Consider the following 23,719-nt stretch of genomic DNA (forward strand, 5'->3'; position numbering starts at 1 on the left):
TTCATGTTTTGAACAATGTTCCTCCTTAAAAGCATGAATCTCCAAATTCGTTTTTTAAATCATATTTTTCCGAAACGAAGCAGTTTAAAATATCATCATCATCATCAAAGTGAAGTTTATTTAACTTCCAATTTTGTGATTTTGTTTTCAATAACCATTTTTGATGTAGCCTTTTTCAAACTAACTATAATCAAACAGAATAAAATCAGTGTAAAGTCGATTCAGATGAAAAGCACAGACTTCACAATTTTTTTTCTAAAAGAAATGTTAAATAAACAAAAAATGATCACAAAGTTTGAAATGACATTATTTTCATTGATTTGTTACTAATCACTATTTTTACTTTTAATTTTTTTTTCTTACCCAAATAGTTTTGCCAAATCTTTTTACACAGTTATCTCTGCCAACCACATTTTGTTTCTTCGTTTGTTAGTGAGTATTATAATGTTGTTGTTTTTTTGTTTTTTTTTAATATATCAGTAGTTTTGTCCATACCCAGATAAAGGTGGGGTTACGTTTTTTTTTTCTTCTTCAAATCTCATTATAAAAACTGCATTTTTTTTTATTTGTAAAATTGTTTTTAAATTTTTTCCCTGACATTAAGGCACGCAATTGACATACACAGAGGATGAATATATGGTGAAGGTACAGATTGCACGGTCTTGGCACAGTCTGCACTCTACTTTTCAACTCCATGTGTTTTCTTACTTTGTTAATAGTAAAATAACATCCTTGGCCCCTCCCACACACGGAACAACACAACTCCACTACCATGCATGTGTGAGCTGAGCAAACAGCTGCCTGATGAATAAGTTAGGCCATCTAAATATGGCTGCAAGTCATGTATCTTTAAAAACTCTTTAATAATGGTAATCAAGATAATCAACAGCGTAGCAATTACATCTTTACACTTTCCCTTGTTAATTATGGATCATGAGGAGAGGCTGCGGTGGAGGTCTCAGGTGGATTGTTCATCTTAAGTGTTTACGAACTCGAAAGCGGAACGACTACTCGCGAAATTGCAACGTTGGCGGAGTTGCTATGATTTATTTATTGATGGGGAAGACCCGCTGTTGCGTTCATTATCATAAAGGCCTCCGGTCACACGTGCAAAGCCGCCATCCTGCGTATCCTCCACTCCAGACAGAGGTAGCGTTCTGTGCACAGCGTCACCCTTCCCCGAAGCTACCGGCGTTAAACGTAAGATGGAAGTTGTTTTCCTTCCTCCGCTCTTGGTTTATTTTAAATATGTCAAATCTTTGCCAGTGTGCTGCAGGAGGAAGAGGCGGAACCTCTGCTCAATGCACCTGCTTCTCACATCATCTCCAAAGCTTTGCCAGCGAGTTCCCGACAACGGGCGTTGTGTTGTCGCGAGCTCAAGAGCGGTTGAAAACTCAAAATGAACCCTGCAGAGGCCTTTCCTCGCTCTGTTCAATTATTTAGACTCATAGAAGATGAGGAGGAGGAGAGAGGCAGTTTTCCCCGACACGAGCACGAGCGAATGATATTTATCCAGCTTCATCTTTGCCAAATAGCCGCCAATTGGAAACAAATACCTTCAACGAAACCCCTCGTGTTTGCATTGAACTGAACGGCTCATTTTGAGAACTCAATCCAAAAGCTTCCTTTTACTCCAGCTTCCTGTTGCATTCCAAAACGTTCATTTAAGACTAAATCGTCCATAGGTGTGAAAGCGAGCGTGAATAGCAGGCGACTAATCTAGCATGTACTCTGCTTTTCATCCAAAATCAGTTGTGATTGGTTCCAGCTCCTAGAAAATGGATAGTTGACTGTAGACTGACATACATAAGAGTATGTGGTGTGACGAATGAAATGTATCAACATGTGGTACTTAATGGAACGACGGGCATATGAACTGACTGGTTAAAAGTAATTCCATACATTTTTCTATACACCCCGTGCTCTTGTCTATCCCAGCTGACTTTGGGTTAGAGTGCTTTGCCAGCTTATAGCAGAGACTAAGTTGGAGCTTTGGGTAATGTCATGATTGACAAGTAGTGTTACCAACAATATACCTAACACTCACCGGAGAATTTTTTTTTTTTGGGGTGCTCTCACATGTGAGTTGGTTTTCTTTTGAGTTCCTAATAAGCTCACTGTGTTAAGTGACATGGGATCACATCTGTTGAAAAATGTTGCTTTATAAATAAAATGGACATGACTTGACACACTGCACCAATAGGTCAGTTACATACCCATTTACTGGCCAATTTATTATTACCGTATTTTCCGGACTATAAGGCGCACCTAATGACCTCAAATTTTGTGCCTTATAGTCCGGTGTGCCTTATATATGGACCAAATTCCTAAATTTAAACTGGTCCCAAGCATTGTGTCATAAAATCAATCATAAGTGGCCCGCTGAAGACTATTAATCATGAATCAAAAAGACTATGGATCATTATTTTGTGATTATAAAGTCATTTGTTACATCTGAAGTTGAAATAAAAAAGATAAAATGGAGAATGATTTGATTTGGATTAAAAATCTGACATGAATGCATGAATGGTGCGCCTTATAGTCCGGTGCGCCTTATATAAGGGCAAAGTTTTAAAATGGGCCATTCATGGAAGGTGCGCCTTATAGTCCGATGCACCTTATAGTCCGGAAAATACGTTAATTGTAGCCTTTGCTTTTTAACGGTCACTCTAGATACCAATTCTTCAGCAGGTCCCTAAGAAAGTCACAGCCAATCATAGCTGGCCCAATTGAGATCAGCATTGGCATCAGCAACTTTGCTTGAAAAACTCACAACTCATTATTTACAAACAGCCTCATGTCTGCTGCCTTCACATGATCACCGTCAAGAAGTGAAGGAAAAAACAAACTCCGATACAGCTGTCAACATTTCTTCCTTGTCTGATCGTTTCTTTTACAAGCGCCTTGCAGCAAATGCATGCACAAAAGACACACCGCAACAAAAACCTGTACACCCACATGTACGCACGCCACAATTTCCTCCAGTGCGGGATCCTGAGAAACCTGTCAGACGCTCATACAGAGAACAGCAAATTTATTTATTTCTCTGAGTTCAGAGTAATTAGAGGCATTACGGCGGTGCGTGGCGGTGACGTCTCTTTATACCATCAGGTGTCAGGGTGCGCCGCACAGAGAGAAGCAAGCGGCAGAGACGAGGAGACGTGACTCCTTCCCTCTGTCTGATCTTTAATCAAATTAAATAGGTGAGCGCTTCCTCTCTTGCTCACCCTCCCATCGCTTTAAGGAGGTGGGAGGTGACAATTGTGAATCAGAGTGCTGAAAAGAAACAGGGACCTAGTGTAATGACCTTTTCATTCATTTATACCTCAAACACATTTTGGAAGTGGGACTGCGACCTCCTGGTTGGTTGGACAAAGCCTGAAACTATTTTGATGGTTTGCTGTTCAGAAATCTCTGATGTCCCAGTTTTCCTTCTCCATACTTTGGCCTACTCTATGACATCTCCGAGTGCAGTGTCAATGGGGTTAGGACACCTGGTGAAGAGAAAAAAAAAAAACATAAAATGAGTCCCGCTTTGACATTGTCAATCAAAACTGTGTGTTATGTTTTGGAATAGCATTAGTTGTTGATACAGCTGCTTATGAGTGTCACCAATGGGAGCCTCTCCCCTCCCCATCTCTGCCCCTCCCCTTGAAATTATAGCTAGCGAAACAATCCGGAATCATGTTCATTAAAGACAACGGAAAGCAGAGGGAAGAAAAGACGAAATATCGGCACATAAATATTTCTTCCAAGAAAATCAGTCAACATGTCAACCACCCCCTGCGAGTGAAGGGTGGGCGGGTTTGAGGGTGCCCCCTCGACTGCACACATGCAGGAGACACATGCGTTGACTTTGCCTGTGACGGCTCCTCCTGAAAGCCGCCTCGACTCACCATGGAAAAGCAATGGCGGCACGCTTGGATGACACATTATTATCCTTTAATCTCCACGCTCAGCTCGTGGAGCATCAAATTGAAATATCCTGAACAGATGTAAAAACACGTGTGTGCCAGGGTGCGAAAGCTGTGCTGCGCTTTGTTTCATCTCACTGTGATGTGAGCCTTAAGGAGAAAGCTTTTTAAAATTTCATCACGATTCAAAAGGATAATTAATACGCACCCCCAGGCTTTGATTATGCGATACCCAGTGTGTACTGCCGCTGCTGTTGCCATAATGAGCCACTCATCATGAGCACGCTCTGCCTCCCTTCCAAACATACAGTTTGCATAAGGTACTTAAGATTCTGCACAAGATCCTTTGTGTGTGCGTGCGAGGCAGCTTATATGCACCTGCCGTGTTTATATCAATCTGCTTATATGCATGCGAGGTGCGACTCCCTCAACTCATTTGCAGTTCAGCGTTATACCATCACGCTAGTTGTTGCAGTTTTGTTTACAAGTGGACCCCTCAGTCAGGTTGTCTCCACCAAACTGGGCCCCCTATCAATGTGTACACCGCCCCGTCCTTGGCGCTCAGGAGGCGGGTGCAGAGTGACAGGCCTGCCTGCGAAAGGCCAATATTGTGAAGTTGCACATAATTAATCAAATCAATTAGAATGCCTTAAGGCTAAATAGTAAGCAAGCTTGAAGGGGACTCTCACTTTATTGGTCAGTCAACAAATACGGCATTACATACAGCAGCAGTGATTGGTTGATTACATCCATCACTCATCACTGATTCGTGATTAATTGCAGACAACACCACTGATTGCTCAGTGATCATGAATGAATGAATGAATTTTGATTGTTATTGCTGCACAACAAAATATTACTGACATCCCTGACTCTCATAGCTCACATATTGTTGTACGTCTAACATTTCAAAACAAGTTTTTACTGTCAGCCTTTTTACAAATCACCAATTATAAGACTAGATTTTTTAAAAACATCATCCGCTTGGTAGAAACCTAAAAAAATGGACGTTTTTCGTTCCGGGCTGCCCGAGAGTATGAAAACTAACAAGCTCTGGTTACAAAATATTGTCCATGTATGTATAAAATACATATATTGCATCTCCCAAGATTGTTAAGAAAGAGACAGGCTAGTACATAAATAGAAAATAACCAATGTTTAATTGATGCCTTGTTTACAAAATGACTCCCCTACTGGTCTAGCTGGATAAACCGGGCACACCCCTCCTTCCTACAGGAAGACCACTCTTGACGGGCAGGTGGAGAGTGACAGACTATCGAGCGGCCACTCATAATGAGAGCTGTCAATTACGATCCCTCACAGTTAAGCATTAAGCAGGCTTATGGACTACAACTCTAGTCCATATGTCCATGGGGGGGTTAATCTTGCATCCTTGACCCTCCAAAAAAGAAACAATAGCAGCCATAGATGCTACCACAAAAACACACTTATTATTTTTGGGTGGAGGCGACTTCTCTTGACACATTCTGACTCCAGTCTCATACAGGTGCAATCTCCTCTGACATTCTATTCCCTGAATAATGTTCTTCATCTCTTTCTTTACAGCAGGAAGAGGGGGGGAGTAAAAAAGAGGATGTCATTTGGGATTTGCCCCAGTGCCCAAGATAGCCAGCAATGGAACTTTAGCCCGCAAGGAATTTTAGCATGTTCACTCGGCAGTGAAGTGACACGCCAGAGGGGCGCCGTGACGGGCAGACATCAAGAGAGGACTTGGGCGACTCCTCTATCCTACAATCCAATTCCATGCCTGACACTGTGTGGAATTAGTTTAGGACAGGTGAATGATGGCTTCCCCCGGGTGCGAGTCAGATCAGAGTTAAAGTTGCACTGGGAGATCCTGATCTGTTCGAATTTAAGGATCGTTTAACCAAAGAGTTTAAACTTGGCACCCAGAATAAGTTCTGGATCATCAACTGTTAAAAAATTTGAAGCAATCTGTATTCATGACTATTGATTTTGATTTTCATGCATTTCTACGCAAAGCTCGACTTGCCCGGGGCATCTGAAGCATTTAAGGTAATGCCTTCAGCCGTGTCTTGTTAAAGAGCTTATCGTGTCAATAACTGATCAATACATGTCTTGAAGCTTAAAATGGATTATACGTGTATTCTGTAGTTGAGTGTTGATGAAATTACGTCTGCTCTGATTTCATCTTTAGTAACTTAAGTCAGGCTTCATCATTCATTCTATGTGCCAATCGTTGGACGCAGCAGCAGTGAATGGTCAGTTAGGTTTTATTAGTAAGCCTACCAAATGAAGATGCCATTTTTTTTTTTTTTTTTGCAGAGCAGTTTTGAGGAGCATTTTTTGCAGGTTAATCCCATTTAGCTTTGATTGTTAGTTAAATCATTTTCAATTTATCAAGTCAATCTGCATGTGGCCTCCAAAATGACTGGCCATTTAAACAACTCTGTTCTTTGTCTTCATTGAAACGCTTCAGCGAGAAAGCTCTGCCGTTTGTGTTTATTTTAGTCTCATTTACTTCCATGCTATCTGAAGTTTTGTGGGTTCCTTGTCTTTATATTTCTGTCCATCTGGCCTCATCAATGCTGCTCCTTGTCATTGAGCTAGGTCGGATTAGAAGCCTTTTTGAGTAGTGGCCCCTTTTCGTCTTGATATTATACATTATATCAATTTCTTGGCCTTTGCCCCCTTCATTTTACATTTGAGTAACTGCTGCATTAAGACCAACCCCCACCCCTCCACACCTTTCCATCCCTTTGGTCAGCAGGTGTCAGTCAAAATTCGGCCCTAACAAATTTATGACCAGCTTGAAATATGGATTCTCGCCTTGATGCCGCGCCGCTCGTCATTCACGGGGGCCAGCAGGGTCCTGCCATGGGAAGCAATTATCGCTAGATGCCAGCTGACAGCCTGACTCAGTTGCCAGCACTGTGATGCTTCTCATCCCCGGGCTTTCTCTAGGCAAATAGAATCCCCATCCCTCACAGAAAACTTCTTTGCCACTACTGCCAACAATCACAGAGAGGGGGAGAGGATTCCCTTTGTTTTGCGGGACAATGTAGGGAATAAGGTAGATGGAACTATGAAGTGGTGCTTTGATTTCTCCATTCCCCCCACCTACCAAGCAACTGATCCCTTGCCCTTGATAGTTAAATTGCACCTGCCAACATGGCTGCCACATAGATGGGTGTTTTAGCCTGCTCCAGTCTAATGCAACTTCGTTATCTATGACAAGAGATCATCAAAAACCTCCTGTCTGTTGATGGCGCCACAGCGCTGTTTACTGGCACTCTGTCAAATTGCAGCTAATTCTGGAATTGATCGGCATTTTGGGACTGGACACTCTTTTCTATCTGTTAAATTCGAGGTCCATCGGGTTCGGGTCCATTAAAAGAGGTTTCACTCAATGTCGAACCAATTTTCCCCATTTAAAATATTGATTTTACATTATAATATTCGATTCCAGCAAGTACCAAATATTTTTGGGGTCATTATTTATTTCATGGACATCAAAAGTAAAACTAAGTATTTTTAAACAAATAAATTAAGAAAAAGCAACACACCTCCAAAAGCTAATTCTAACAGAATAAAAAAAAATGTCAAAACAAAATAAAAATTATAATGAAAAAATCCCAAACTAATCCGATCCCGCTTGGAAGTCAATCATGTACTTACCGATGCTCGTTTATCAATCCAAAAAGAGCCCAGATTACGTAATGTGGTGGCTTAAGAGAGCAAATACAAAACGAATGGGGATAAATGAATGGAAATGCTATTAATTGCTATAAAAGTCAAACAGTCATTTACCACAATGCTCATTAGTTGAAAAAACACACCAAGGCAAAGTTCAGTTGGATGCTTTAATCACTTTAATTAATGCACATTGTTGTGTGTTCCCTTCTCGCTCACGGGCTTGCTCTCTCGATCCCCGTGTTACCTATATTAGTGAAGTAATAAATAAATGAACATTCGCACACACGTGCACGCGCTGCCATCGACTAATTATCATGCAAATACAGCAGCAACAAAGCGTGCTGGGACTGTTAATCTGCGCTGGCCAAATTCCCCAAAGTGCCTGACAATTGTCCACCATGCAATTAAGAGGATGGAGCGGGTGAGGAATGGCTGTCACTTGAATTCGCTCCTTTTGGCTCGGCGATACCAAAATAATGTGTGTCTAAATCTACTTGTTTTGTTTTCCAGATGAATGCAACATTTTGGGTTGTAATTTGAAAGTTTTGTGTTGTGACAGTATGACAGGTTTAGAATTAGACCAGTTCTCATATGGCCTGTTTTGCTATGTTATTATGTGGATTTTGTTTTTCTGTAGTCTGGTGCTTTTTATTGCCCTATCCTGTTGGATTTTGAGAATAAAACTGTGATGTCTCCCTTTCCAGGCCGAGATTTATAAGGATTTTTGTGGATGTGGAGGCCATTTCTTCTCCAGGTAAGCCTTGGATTTAATTTCTCTGATAAAAGAATAATTCATTATAAGTGCAAGAGGGTGACAACCTCCCAAAAATAATAAAACCATTTTGATGTTTCCCCTGTATATTAACTTATATTGTACTCGTACTGAGAACAAGACAAAAAATAATCAACTTGTCAGCGTTGGCTTCAAAACGTGTTCCTTTTCAAAACCTTTTCAAACATTGAGTGTCTAAAAAACCCTGAGCTTTGAACCCTGCGACTTATCGATGAATTTTTCATGATTATTATCATATTGTAAAAAGATTTGTTTAGGTAATACAAATGAGGACATTTCATTCAAAACACCTGTGATTTATAGTCTGGTGCGTCTTGTATATGAACAAAACAAGATTTTTAGCTGGTGCGTCTTTTAGTCCAGAAATTACGGTAAATTGTATCACCTGATGAGTCATGATTAAATGATCAGAAATTTACAGTTACTGACAGTTTTGTTGCTAGAGGACATCTGAAAGAATTTCTACTGTGAATCTCATCTTCACTTGGATCACAGTTATGAATTTTAAATCGTTTTTTTTTTTATATGTACAGTTAATGTAAATGAGTGAGTCCCTCTCTGCAGGCTGACTTTGGGTGTAGCAGCCAATCACAAAGCACATAGGCAAACAACAAGTCCCGCTCATTCACAACTTAGGGATGATTTTGAGTCTTTAATTAACCTAAATGCATGTTTGAGAATGTCAGCGAAAGCCAGAGTATACAGTAAAAATCCAAGCCAGCAACATCCAAACTCAACAAAAGATTTAAACCTCAAAAAAGTGAAGCAGATGTGCTAAGCACTCACTACTGTACTGCCCTTCATTACTTCAAACGGGGAAAAAATATTTCTAATGCTGAAGAAATCAGAGGTTAATGGTTAACCAGCTTTCCAGAGCACATTACTTCCCTCTATACAGAGACACATAAAGTAATCACATTAAAAAAAATGCATACAAAAAGGGGACCTTATTAAATTCCAGACCCAATTGGATTCATCCCAAAGCTCAAAGATTTCAAATCAAAGGAAAGAACCAATTTCATGTTTTAGTTTTATGGTTCCACTTTGTTGGCCTCAAAATAACACAAATGAGCAAAAGTGCCTTATTGCTGCATTATCATAACGACCTGATTTGCCCAAATGGCGTCCTTGCTGTGGTTGTGGGAGTTGGTTTTCCCTCGTGGCTAATGAGACTGGGTCGGTCTCGCATGACACTTCTTTTAGTGCGCTTACACTAAATGGAGGCAATGATGACCATTTGATTCATCGCCTTGATGTCACAGGGGCACGCTGCTGTGCCCTCTTTTAATATTTGATTGTTTTCTTGAAAAGCGCATCATTTGCTCCAATTCATCATCGGATCCTTTCATTTGAAGCTGGATGTTCTGATTATTGAACCCTTTTTCCCCTTTGATGGCCCTTCTTTTTTCCTTTTTCTCTGACCCAAATTGGGCCAAAGAAAAACTTTTGTCACATATTTTCACTCATTTGCTGCGCTCTGAAAACGAAATAACAAAATGTATCCAAGTGTTTGTTTGTAGTTTGTGTCCTTTCATTAATTCTGCAAACTCAGCACGGGTCATTAGAGGGAAAAAATATGATAGTTGGGGAAGGGCAAAATGTTTGATTAAAGTGATCGTGAAGAGGAATTAATTTGTTGACGATCTTGACGCCTACCTGTGATTAGTTTGAATGGTTGTTTATCTCTGTGTGTGCCCCGCGGCCAACTGGCGACCAGTCCAGGGTGTATAAATTTGCTCAATTCAATCCAAGCATTGAAGCAGTAGTTAAGAAGAGATAAGAGTCACCTGTCAGTTATTTTCCAAATCGCTTAAGAAAGAATTTTGAGGATCAAGCAGTTTGTGGTGTTTTTATAAGCCAATTAAAATTTCAGGGGAAACATGCTCATTGTTTTTTTTTTTTTAATGACTACTTATTCAACAAATTGCATCAAACTCATGAACTATTTCGCCCGTTATTTTTGAAGCTCATTGGAGCTAGTGTTCAATTCGAGCTGTATCTCTCCTTGTTAACGAAACACGATCACGAACAGGCTGGCATGACGACGATGCGCTTTCGCTGTGTTGTGGCTGCTAATGGTCAAGTAATGAACTGGTAGAATTTGTAGTTTTAAAAAAAATACAGATCAAAGTTTGGAAGGAAATGTTACATTGCAGATCTGTAGGGTTCATATTGCGTGTATGTGCATGTGTGAACGCGTGTGAACATCAACGATTTAAAATCCCAGTTTGGTACTGTATGTTGAAAAAAAATAAAGGTGATTTAAGACTGTACATTTAGTCAAAGCAGCCATTAGTCTGATTAACATCAATTGGTGTCTGATGTCTGAGATCGACTGAAAGGTTAAGAGCGACTTTCATCAGGCACAAAGCGCTAATTGTGTCGTGATTTTAACTTGAAATAAGTAACTTAAAGTGCTCCGTGTCACGCTGTCTCTCTCTTTCGTTCTTATAGCTTAATCAGTCAGCTGTGAGTAAGTGGCTTGATTGCACACGACAGGGCAATAACGTGAGAATGAGCATGCGACGAGACCCCTTGCATTTGGCAGCGGCACAAAGGGAAGCTTAAGTAAGCCGAGACGGTCACAATGCTGTCGCTTGCCTTCGGGCCTCACAGGGTGTGTTGTGAGAACCTGCCGGTGCCTTTTAAGGATGATTACGCACAACTGGCTACCGACAGCCTCACGGAATCGTTGCACAACTTTGTACAGTAGGACAAAAACACACGTTCATTATTCCAGTGGCGTCACTTTAATGTAAAAGTTAGGGCGGACAATTTTTGTTGTTGTACGTCGTCAGATGATTCCTTTTTCTCAAGCTGAATGCATCATTGTGGAAAATAAAATGGGAGCCCAGAAAAGTGGCTCTTAAAGGCTAGTTTGGTGGAGGCCCTTCTTTTGAAGGAGTGTCTAATTTTTAAAGAATAGTTTTAAGTAGAAGCATCGGATATGCTTGAAGTTGAAGTTTATTTTTGACCATGAGGTCGACCAAACACAAAATCATTTTTTTCCACATAATTTCATTTTATGCCAATAAAACAAATAAATCAACATGTTCAAAAAAGAAGGAAGAAGCTATTGCTTGTTTTTTTCCTACCCCTTTTATACATCATAATTCTTAACATGGTTGCTGATTTTTTTTTTGATGCATGTTTGAAATCATAACGTTTTGAAATGAGTTGAGTTCTGTAACTTCTTCACACCAGAGCTTTAGTCCGCTTGTTTAGTTGGGCTTGAGCAAGGCACCTACCCCTAAAATTAATAACCACATGCTAAGATACTTCACATTGCCTGAAAATTGCAAAAGAATGGTCCTTGTCATCTTTCCATAGCAGGCCCTGCAGCCTCAACAGTCGCATTAAAACTTGTACAAAGCGACAGCGTAAATCCAGGCGGTGGCTATGAAAGCATCTAAGTGCCTAAACGCTCGACAACACAAATATGTATCAAACTGCACAATTCTCAGAGGTGTGTAGCTTAGCGCTTTACGCAGAAGCGAGCATCCAGTGAGCGCGTTGTCTCGATGTCACCGCATTTCATCAGAAATACCCAAGACTCGTCGTCCGTCTGAAGCAAATAGCTCGACTTTACCTCTCGGCAGCCAGCGCGCAGGCACGAGGCCTAATAAGCGCTCGCTAAATGTGCTAAGCTGCTTTGTAGCTATTCTTTTCTTCCACCCTAGCGATTACTGACTGCAGGCAATGTGTGCTTTCTGTTTCGTTCAGACGTAACACAGCGCAGAGCAGTGCAAATAGAGTTCTTTCTCAATTGGTCCCTCGGTGTCATGCTGGAAAGGATACTTGGACACTAGACGAAAGCAAAAAGGGATTTTTTTTTCGACGTTTTGAAGCACTCAAGTGTTAAATCGCAGCATGTACTCTGAGGAGGTTGAGTTTAGTGTTTCTAAGAGGCCCCTGCAGGAAGCTGCGATTCAAAGCGCTCTATGGCTACACCGTTCATGAAAATTCATTCTCAAGTACCTGTGCAGAGGTCAAACGGAAAGGTTACCAAAACATGTCTGACACATGAGACACGGGTGGCAGCTTTTGCAAAGGCAAATAGTCTTTGTTCATTCTGATATCATGAAAATGATTTCCATCAATGATCTCTGTCCACTGTTGAAAATCAAAGTCCCAAAAGGGTGCACTCGCCATATTGTGAAAAACATCTCTATTGCACTTCCAAAGACAATGAGCCACTCATGAGTGCAACACTGTGGCCTCTCTCACCCTTTTTAGCAGCAGCTGGCGACTCGCGCGGCCAACGAGATGAAAAGCACCTCTCTGCAGCTCGCCCGAGTGGTACCGATGGAATCTTTTAAAGAGGCGAATTGCTCCAGTGAGTGAAAACATGGCCAACGCTCAGGCTGATGTCATATCCCAGCTGTTGCCTGCGCGTCCGAGCGGTCCTCAGAGCGACGCATTCCGCGCAACACGCAGCCTGCTCAGTGAGCCTTTTGAAGCGCCGTGCTTCCACCGGCACCCCAGCGACCCGACTGCCAACTAGCGGGTCTCTAAAGGCCCTGCCGGTTAAAAAGGGCCAGGCTCAATCAGCACATGCTTAGACGGGTGATGACTTTGCTCCCTTGTTGCTGCGAGTCTATCAGTGTTCCCTTGTTTTGCCCTCCATTTTCCGCCCTCCATAACAGGCGGCACTCCCGTGCAGCTGTTGAGCGCTTGTACCTGATGTCATCTTAATAGCGCCCGGCCCCCTCCGTTTAGCATCCTTCTCTCAGCATGTGCTCCTAAGCATTTTTCTTCGATGACATCTTCACGCTTTTTTACCCGCTCGAACCGACGATTGACCTCTTACTTTTTATGTGAACGCCATCCGTTCGCTGCCTCCTTCTGTCAGGAGAAAGCGGCCCGATGGCTGGACAGGGCTTATTCCGTTTTGACAGTCGGTGCAGCGAGACTAGTTAAAAGTGTATGTTTTAAGTGTAGTAATGATGGTGAAGGCTACCACAGCCAAATAGGTTCCTTGCCGGGGGCTAAAGCAAGAAGCGTAAGCATGTGGAGTCACTGAGCACCAGAGGCTGTGGAGATGAAAATTGTTTTTGGCTAAATAACATGCGTAGCACAGTGAAAAAGACGTCTGATTTGAGTCAGAAGAGTATCAAAGGGGTGGAAAATGTCCGGTAAATTTCCATGGGAAGTTAAGACAGGGATTTATTTTAACGGTATATTCGATCGAGTTTGTTTAGTCGTAAGCAGAAATCGACGCAAAATTTACAAAATCTCATATTTTTGCTCTCTGAACACGTGATTGAATGTCACTTGAAGTGGGAAAAAAAATATAGGCAAGAAAACGCCCGTCAGCAACAAATTGATTAACTATCGCAATCAAACAAATCTGATTTTGTCGCGAGTATGCTCCTCGACAGTTCCCGCAAATCCCTTCAACCTTGCCAAAATCCAGCTGTGAGAAAACATCCAAACCCCCAAAACAAGAGCAGACGCTATTATTTTAATTATGCCTTCTTTTTTTTTTGTTTATTTCGCGCACACATACACACACAGCTGGATGTCAAAAACTGTGTGCAAGACAGAACACGCAAGCACTAGCAAGCACCCAAGTGGTTGTTCAGCGGCTACAAAAGGCGCCAATGTAGGAAATAGCTCTTATTAAAGTCAATACACATACATATTCCTGATGCATAATTTATGGTGCCTTCTGTAGCAGGAGAATAGAACTTCACACAGCCGTTCGGTTTGGGATTTTTCAAAGGCTTTCCGAAAGGTGCATAAAATATCGCAAAATACAAGTCTGCTGTGTTTGAGAGAGTATTAACCTCTCGATGCTATGCAACTTAAAGTAAACAACATTTATCATTTTGTGATAGTTTTCAGATTTAAAAACTAACTTTTGTAGTCATTTGTCAGAGATGTTTCCTTCACAATGTAGGCAGCGATTTAAATAAGAATTAGATATATACGAAAATCTGTCATTCCTCCATTCATCCATTTTATATTGTGCTCATCATTAAGGTTACGGTTCAGTTGGAGCAGATCTGGTACACCCCAAACTGGTGTCCGGCCAATCACATGACATTTAACATATTCTCCTTAAAGTGATAACTGATGCCAAATTTAAATTTTCGTGATTAAAGGATTGAAGTGTTTGTCTTGGTTCTACCTTCTTTGCCTTAGTGTTTTAGTTTAAAAAAAACAAATTCTGCCAAGTTGTCAGAAAACAGGTTAATGGGCCAAAACAACTCAATTAAATAAGTCAACAGTTTGCGGTTCTCATCATCAGCAGCGTTGCCATGCAGGCCGAAATATTGCGCATTCCAGACTTAAAGCGGGCCATCTGGTTGCCGAGTGCACACAGCGCCTCTTTCATATTATGTGTTTATTGTTTTTGTTAGATCGATGCCGTTAATATCGGCCTTTCAGGATGACAAATTAGCATCCAGTACTAATCAGCGCCATTAGAAGATAAATATCAGTAATTCAATCAATGCCGGCAATTTCTTTCGCAATAATGCGATTTGGGAATGTAAGTGATTAAGTCATTAGCTTTTACATCTGTGACGATTACAATCAATGCATGTGATTGTCTTTAAGATTACGCTGCTACACTTTGGTCATCTGTATTATTTTCCCCCACTTTTTTTTTTGCTGTTTGCATATGACCGCCGCATGCCCTCAAGGATTTTTATAAGTGTACCATGTTCCGAATAAAGACAAGCTTAGCTCCTTCTCAAGGTTTCTCAAAGAACACTAGCCTTTGGGCATCTCCTCATTTCAATATTTTAGCACTGTACAATTTTATTTACAAAGTAATTTGTCGGTTAGTGTTAATTTCCTAAATGCAACATAAAAGAAGTGTGTGTATGTGTGCGTGTGTAAGAGAGAGAAAAAACATTCAAGGGGAAAGTCGTAAAAACAGCAGAGAATCAGGCAAAATTACTTCCATGTGTTTGCAGCTGGCAGCGCTAAAGGAAGCCGAGCGCTGCCTAAACGCAGCTGACCCGCCGAGACGGGGCCAATTCACTTTGAAAGGACCCGACTCTCTAATGAAGGCCTAATTTTTATTGCCACTCCGTCGGCTTCAAAGCGACGTGGCTTGCCAAACATAATTTCACTAGAGGTATTTTCAGGTGCACTGCAAATAGTTCATAAATAATTTCCCCATTAGTTCAGCCAATGTGCTTTCTGGGGTGAAGGCTTTGTCCGTTTAGTTCTCCCGACTCCTGTACCCACGGGTTGTGACATCGCAAGGCACTACTCGTGCTTCCTTCCACTATCCCCGCATTTGCGTCAGGCCTCTAAACCTTATTCCCACCATTTTAAGCAGTCATGGATCACTGAGTGGCCCTGGTAGTTCTCAGCCGAGGTGAGGAAAGTCGGTGTCAGTTGCGAGGCGACACCATTACAGGATTAGAGATTTTCAAAAATAAATCCAAGTGGAGGTCTGGACGTTGTCACCTTCAAATGACAAGAATACGTAATTGCTATATATACCTGTATATACATAACTTGACTTCAGTATTCTATTTGAGACTTTATATTTGAATACAATCTTTTCCCGGATGCTGGATGACATCCCTTCCTGGGTCAAACTGGAACACTCTGGACAAACTGGACTTTTAGGATTTGTAGAGTGTCACAGAGTGACGAGAATGGTGCCCAAAACGTATTATAATTAAACAGGGTGTTACGACATTGCCCTAAAGTGTCAGTATGTTGGTGCATGCTGTCACACAGTTGTTGTTATAATAACACTAGAGTGCCTCCCCACACACCATATGCAAAATTCCATAGCCAAGTACTCTAAATCTTTTATCTACTCATTTGTGTGTCTGTGAACCTTCTTTTCCATCCCGTTGGCACTTTACTGGATTTTATGAAATTCACATTTATTCACTTATAACATGTTCAGTGAGGTTGGGCAAAGATTGCTGTATTGCTTATTTTAGAATGTAATTTCTAATTGCTTTGCAAGTTTGCATCGCTGTACACCGTCATTCCACATTTTACATTTAGCAAACTAGTGTCTGACAATTACACATGGCGTCACAGTGTTTCGGCCAAGTTGCTCAGTGACAGGCGGGTCTTATGTATATAACATACATGTGTAAAGAAAACTTGAGTGTGATCTGAGACCGACACAAAATCAAACGCTAGTGTTCGGGGCGCAACAGAATGTTGTGATTTAGCAATATAAACACAATATAATACATTTAAACCAAATGTACATCTCATGAAGCAAAAATAGCAAGATGATTGCTCATTAATCACTAGACCCCCCCCCCCCACTACTCCTTCCATAACAACCTACATTTCTCCACCTTTTTACATTTCAATGTTGTGATTGTTCTGTAATTGTGTTTCCGCCCCTGCAGCACACTGCCTCCTTTGAAGCAGGGAAAATGGAACACTATTTTTTTTTCTTCGGGGGGCAGGCATTTCTTTGCAATAAACTGGGCTGGTGTCATACAAGCAACGTGTTTATTGGGCAAACAGGCCATAAATCACAGTTGGGATTACCCGATACTCCTCTGCCTGTATCCACGTGGTAACCGTGCGCACCAATTATAAACCACTATACTTATGTGGTGCTAATAATTATTAGACGTATAGCGGTGCGGACCTACAGAAGAGATTTCGTCGTAATAAATGTGTATTCATAACACGGGGAAGTGGGATATTGTGTATGGGGTCAGACAAGGGGTCACACAGAGCTACTTCTTGGGCATCGATTAATGTACTGTAAGAGGCTAGCACTTTGATACACACTGGAATATTTTTTATATATTATTTTCTATTTTCGTATTGTCAATGCTAAATGTAAACCAATGGAAAATATGATATAAAAAATAGCAGCAAAATAGTTTGCTTTTTATAAACATTAATACACCCTGCAAAAGAACAAAAATTAATGTCTATTCCAAAAGCACACGTAAAATGACAGCTTTTAGGAGGAAGCTTTTACATGCTTCAGTCATCTTTCATGGAATCATGCGACTAAATGATGACGCTGTTGTTCTTACTCCTCACCTCGCCGTCATGTTTATCTTCATCCGGCTCCTGTTTGGGATCCGACCTGCAACATAAGACTGATGCGTCTAGTGATTCATGGCTACAGCCGCTCTAATTCCCGAACACACACAAACCCTCATTAATGACTTGTTATTGAAAGAAAGGGAGCCCTCGGTATCTGTTAAACAAACACCGGCCCTGTTTAATGAGCTCTGTCTCGGAAAGCAAGACGCTTGGGTCTTGGCCAGCCAATGCGTTGTCCCTAAAGCTGGAACTTAAAAGAAAAGAAAAAAAATCATAAAAGATCTATTTTAGAAGGCGCGACATTATTCCCTTTCTGTTGTCGGGTCAAGAGTTGTCCTTTTGATTGATGAAAATGTGTTCAGAATGGCTTTCAGTGCTCTGGATCCCAGAGCCAATTCCACTGACTCCCAACAGGAAATGAGAGATTTAGGAGTACGGAGTCGGGCGGTGTGTTCACATGGTGGGTCGCACACCTAAAGCAGATGTGAGCGCAAAGGCTCCAATGATAATAATCGATGGATCACTGACAAAAAAACAAGGCACTTGCCAAGAGCTGAATTGTGTTTCTCACTATCACCTCTTTTTTTTCTCTTTTGCAATAAATAATTTTCTTTGAACCAAACACAAAAAGATTCAGAAAACTTGGGTGTCTGCAGACCCTTATGTTTTTAATTGGATTTCCCCAAATAAATCCCTAAATCTGATCTATGTATAATTTAATGTCTTAAACTTGATTGAAGTGATCATTGGAGGAAAAAAAAAGTCCTTAAATGTCTTAAATTTGGCTTTCTTAACCCTGCAGACATACGGAAAACTGACTGAACTGAAGGAAGACATTTCAAGTGGTCTTTGAGATAACCCTCCCCAAGCAGAGGCGGTTATTAGATAGCTGGGCCGCAATTAATCCAACCGAGCGGCACAATACTGATCCCCATCAAACGATTTCCAGACCCCCGCACCCCCACCCACATTCTCCACTAACACTTTCTAATCATAAATAATCACACACAAAAAAAGACACTCAATTAGATTAGTCTCCCAAGTCGGGGCTTTATAAGGGGGAAGACATTCCTCTAGCCCATTGCTAACTATTAAGCTAAAGTGTAATTGCTCTCTGGTGGCTTCATATCAGTTGCGAGCTTGGGGTTTTAACGGGCCTTATTAGGCGATTTTCAAAGCAGCGCTGATTGAGTGTATTGAATTTAGACTGACGACTCTCGGAGAGAAGATTGAAATCATCCATAGTCGCTATATGGAGATTAGATTGCCCGTGTTTTGATTAGCGGGGAACATGTTGTGAAATAATGATGTCTGGAGTTTGTGCCCAGAGTTTGCCAAATTTGAAGGCGGCAAAGTTTCTGAATGCTTATGATGTCGCTCCGTTTGATATAATCGACAATTTGCATGTTAAGTCACTATTAGTGACTACTGCTGTATGATCCATATCTCCCTCTAAAAAAATAGGTTTTTCTTGCTCTCGTTGAATTCTTTGAAATCACAGTAAACAATATACATGAAAAAATTCTTCAGAAACCTCACACAGAGATGTCATGAAATTAGAGCGTCCCTTGAAATTAGAAGATCAGACCTGTAAAAGATGTCGTATTCATTTGATCGTAGCTTCCAGAAAAATCATTTATTTCTTTTTGTATATTGCAAGGAGACAGGAGAAATGAGAACCAAGTTTGAAACTTCACAATCCTGTCCTGATGTTTGTAAAAGTGGCTCCTGGATTCTGATTCACACTTTCTTAGATGATAGAGGATCACTCTTGTTTTCAGAGTCAGATCTACCAATGTGTCGTGTTTTCCATCCTATTTATCAAAAACCCCCTTCGGGATAGTCCACTCAAGAAAACTATCACCATGACGTGGTTGGGCCTGTTTCATCACGTTACCAGATAAAAGAAGGGATGGGAGTCGTTCTGGAAGACGTGAAGTGTCGTTATAGTCCGGTAAGGGAATCAAGGAATCATTGATTCCTCTCCCTGGACCTCACAGAATTTTGTCTCTTCGTATGCCAACCCGTATTACCGCTCACAGGTTTTCCTCTCTGCCACTGCAAGAAATTGCATTGACCTCTTCTATCTATTGCTTCCATATGCAGGCAGTTATCTCTCTTGCGAATGGAAATGAGAGCTGAAATTGCAACAAATGGGGCCATGCCACTGAATGCAGATGTCCCAGGACCAAAGTGCACATGCCCGATTAAATTAACTTTCACCCCTCCGCCGACAGAACAGACATCTCTTTTACAAGCGTACCCCCCCCCACGCTCCCCCCCGCACCTGCAATTAGTTTTGTGAACAACTGTACATCTGCACATGGGAAATAAGAAGCGATGGCATCAAGCATCTGGCTCGAACGCAATTCGGCATTAACCAAGTGGAAGCGCCCAAGGCCTCCTTTTCCAAAGCCGGGTGTGGCCTTGTGCTCTTATTCCCTGTCTTCTCCTTGTTTTGGGTGGGGGGATTGGCTTTTTGACAGAGAACACCTGTTCCTGAGGGTTGCACCGGAGAGACGACTGTGACAAGGCACCATAGGAAGGGAAGGGGAGGGGCTGGTCTCTGAGAGGCTACAGGTGCTTCCTCTGTGAGTCTCTGGGAAAGACAGAGCCTTGATAATGTATGTAAATGGGGGCAAGCTCTTCATGCCCTTGATCAAGTTTCTCTATCTGCACCCCCTCCTTGAATAATAAGAAAATCTTATAAAAGTAGCCTGACAGGTAATTTACTAAATTGCTTAAATGTTGCTGAGAGCCTGGAGTGTTAATATGCTTCCATTCAGCGCAGGGAGAGGTCAGCGTCTGAAGATCCCCTCCCACACATTGCCCTTTTGGGTTGTTCTCTAATGATTGCCGCATCTGAGCACATATATTCACACAATCATATTTTTCTTAACATTGAGTCACTTTGGCGTGAAATTCTCTTTGTTGGCTGCTTCGCCCTTCAGGGATCCCCACCCCCTCAGTTATAGCTAATGAGCGTTTTTCCGAGCTCGGTCTCTCATCGATCTCGAAAAACGCAGAACGTGCCCCTGCTCTTTCTCCGTCTCCAGCAACCCGTCCACCACCAAAACCATCACTTAAAGTCTATCCGGTTCACGTATATAAGAATTACATCGATGCAAAAGGCATGCAGAATTAGAAGATACAGGTGCTAACTTATTTGTCCATGTCTGTTCCCTGCTTGGGCTAATGCAGAGCAGGTGGTGGTTGCTTTAATCAAGTGGCGAGAGGGCAGCACGTAGATTTGCAGCTTGTTGAAAGGCCCGTCGTACACATGGGCTTCATTACGGGGTTAGAGGCAAATCAGTCAGGAACAATTGTTTTCCCACTCCTGCCGGAATACTTTCCTCTCCCCATGTCTCACACATGCTGATGGATTCCTGCATGTCAGTTTTGGTGAAGACCCAATGGGCTTTGCTCTGTTGCTAAATCTAATTCCTCCAAGTTGAACAATGAAAATATGCCAGTGTATTTCATGCTCCGACGACAAACAACAAATACAAAAGCAGCCTTTATTTGTTAATTTATGCCTCAAACAGTAGTCTGTTGATGTCTCTTGGCATACACAATTAGAAACATTTTACGTGATATTCCCCAGTTCCTTCCTTTTTAAAACGCATGTACTGTAAAGCTTGCTCGTGAAACAAAAAAATAATTAAACATTGTATCATTAAACACCAAAAATGTTCAATAGAACCAAAGTCCACTCGATTAATTTTAATGAAATGGCATTGACAGGCTAGCAGGAATTTTTCATGGTCACTTTTAGTCTAAACCTCCAAACTATTGCTTATTGAAAGACTGATACACTTCTAATGTAACTTATTTATTTATTTATTTAAATATGTAGTCATTCATTTATTTATTTATTTATATATACATACCCATCACACTTATCTGAATTGTGCCACTCAAATAAAATATTGGCAATGTCACTATTGTTTTGTTTTGGAGCACTTTTATTCCCCCACCCCCAAAATAAATTAAATGTATTCCTAAAAACTAGGGCATGCTTTACTCCAAATGCATTTCCATTTTAATGAATAGTTTTGCCCATAATTTAGGGAAGAATTTAAAGCAAACTTCACTGCACAAAATATACTTAGTGACTACTTGACAAGATGTGTCTCTCCGTGAATAGATTTTGACAAAAAACACGTTAAACAAAAAGAAACAAATGATGGCGCTTGGCTGCAAAGAACTACTTGTGATGAATGGACCACTCGGGAGGTTGAAAAGCGCATTCACACAAATGATTCCAACAATTCAGACAAATGAGCAAATAACTTCATGTTAGCCGAGACAAGGATGTATGACAACGTCGGCCAGCTAACATGCAGAGCCCCCCTCATTTCCAGTTTAAATGGAGTGACTTTTAGGAATTATGGCATTAGGGGAATACCAGGAAACTAAAGAGCTCTGCTTTTTTTAAAAAGGTAACATCTGTCCATGAAACATCGCGATAACTCTGCAAGGCTCGTAATTGACTTAAAGAAAATGGACTTGCAGATTTAGTTTGCAAGTTTATTAAACCTGTAGTTTTGTCAGATTTTTGTGGCATGAAATGGAGCTGGAGCAGAATATTTTCGTTTTACTTTGCATGTATTTATATTTTCCTTGTCTCTTGGTTCTTCACGTATTTTTCATCTTATTTTGACTCACACAGCTTTGGTCCCACAGACGCATTTTGCTTTCTTTACCTTAAAAAAGGATGTTGTTTTTTTTGTATTCACAAGAGGGTTACACAAAGCAGCTTTGGCTTTTAGTTCAACCTACTTGAAAATCATATCCCAAAGTTGAACTTCCTGGAGGGAATTTGATGTGGTTTTGTGAGTATAAAGAGGGAGAATATTGTAGCAGCAACCTACTTTTTGGTTACTATTAGTATTATTGCAACTGGTTGTATTGAATTAGAATTACTAACAATAATGATAACTGTAGTGAAATCTGTAAAATGTAAAAATTTGACAAAAATTTGTCGTATTTATCACCAATTCACTTCGAGCTAGCATTTAGACTGTAGGGCTGTCAAACTCATTTTTGTTGCAGGCCACATTGTAGTTATGGTTTCCCTCGTGGGGGCATCAATGACAGAATCCAGCATAAAAAAGTTTAAAAAATGTTTTCAAAGTGGGATTTTAAAAATAAGTTGAAATGTCTCACTGGAAGACAATTTTGGTATTTTAACAAGAAACATTGAGTTGACACACGAGTTGCCTTTGCAAGCCACATCAAATGAAAAACTGCATTTGTTGTTTAATTTCATTAAGGTCAAATTTGAGGAGAAGCCAAATACTTTTTCATGGCACTGCAGTTGGGCATCGTTTTTGATATGTCAGCTGCTGCCTCGCGCCATCCCCTTCCATCCTAAATGGAAGCAGGTTGGTGACAGGAGGACTTACTGTCACGGCAGCTTGTCAGACTGAAAAAATATTAAGCAGCTAAGACAAGGAGTGTTTTTGGCCCGGTCACTGACACAGAACAGGGAACAATTAAAGGTTGTTGTTTTTTTTCTTTTTTTCGGCGAGCTGTTAAGTCTGCACCTGCAGTGACACTCTCTGAAGCAAGGTCAGGCGTGGGAGCGTGAAGAGAACTTCTTTTTAACCTTTTAACCTGTCAACCCTCAGTTGTTTTCAAAGACTAAAATGGCTGGAAGAGGAAGACATGGCTTTATGTGTAACAAAGAACTTTTTAGTGGATGAAATTGAATCAATGTGTAAGACTTATTATATTACAAATTCAAAATGCACGTATCGATAGATGTGATCAATTTATAGATTTGAGGTGCAGGTAAAACGTGCAGCAATTTGGAGGACGGGTTTATCGTCACTGTTTGTAAATATCTGGAGCGGTACAACACTGCGAGCTATGTGTACCGAGATCAGGAGAGAAAAGAGATGGCTTGGAGGAAAATAAACACAGAGGTTGGCATAATCTGATGAGTTTGCTTATTTACCTGTTGAAGTGGGAACCAAGTAAGCTTTTAAAATAACAGAAAGAAACGTTGTGGTTGTTTATAAAGAGGAGTACAGTGGAGAAGAGGAATCATAAGTGCAGTGTGAAAAGGGCCTGATAGCATTAATCCATTCCAGCATGCCAATTTTTTTAATATGATAATGCTGTATGAACCTAAGAGAATGTTTAGAAATAAACTGTTTTTCTTTATAATAATCGGAAAGTCACACACAATGCCGTAAATTTGTGTTGATTTGGCGTCATGAGTGACATTAACTAACCTGATAGCTCAGTGTTAGCTTCTGCTCCTTGCACATGTCTTCAATTTGATTGTTTTCCTGTTACGTAAATGACTTAAAGCGTATTG

The 23,719-nt window shown here is 40.9% G+C and overlaps 1 protein-coding gene across 1 annotated transcript in view; it reads left to right on the top strand.

Moving 5' to 3' along the window:
• LOC148394061 (uncharacterized) overlaps positions 1 to 23,719 on the top strand; it is a 41,256-nt gene that overhangs the window by 5,449 nt on the left and 12,088 nt on the right. Inside the window, exon 3 of the mRNA XM_088383491.1 lies at positions 8,297 to 8,346. Coding sequence (XP_088239617.1) covers positions 8,297 to 8,346 — 50 coding nt within the window. The remainder of the gene's footprint in view (positions 1 to 8,296; positions 8,347 to 23,719) is intronic.

Source organism: Syngnathus floridae, chromosome 8 (genome assembly GCF_059516105.1).
Source record: "Syngnathus floridae isolate MCC-2025c chromosome 8, RoL_Sflo_1.0, whole genome shotgun sequence".
NCBI classification, from domain to species: Eukaryota; Metazoa; Chordata; class Actinopteri; order Syngnathiformes; family Syngnathidae; genus Syngnathus; species Syngnathus floridae.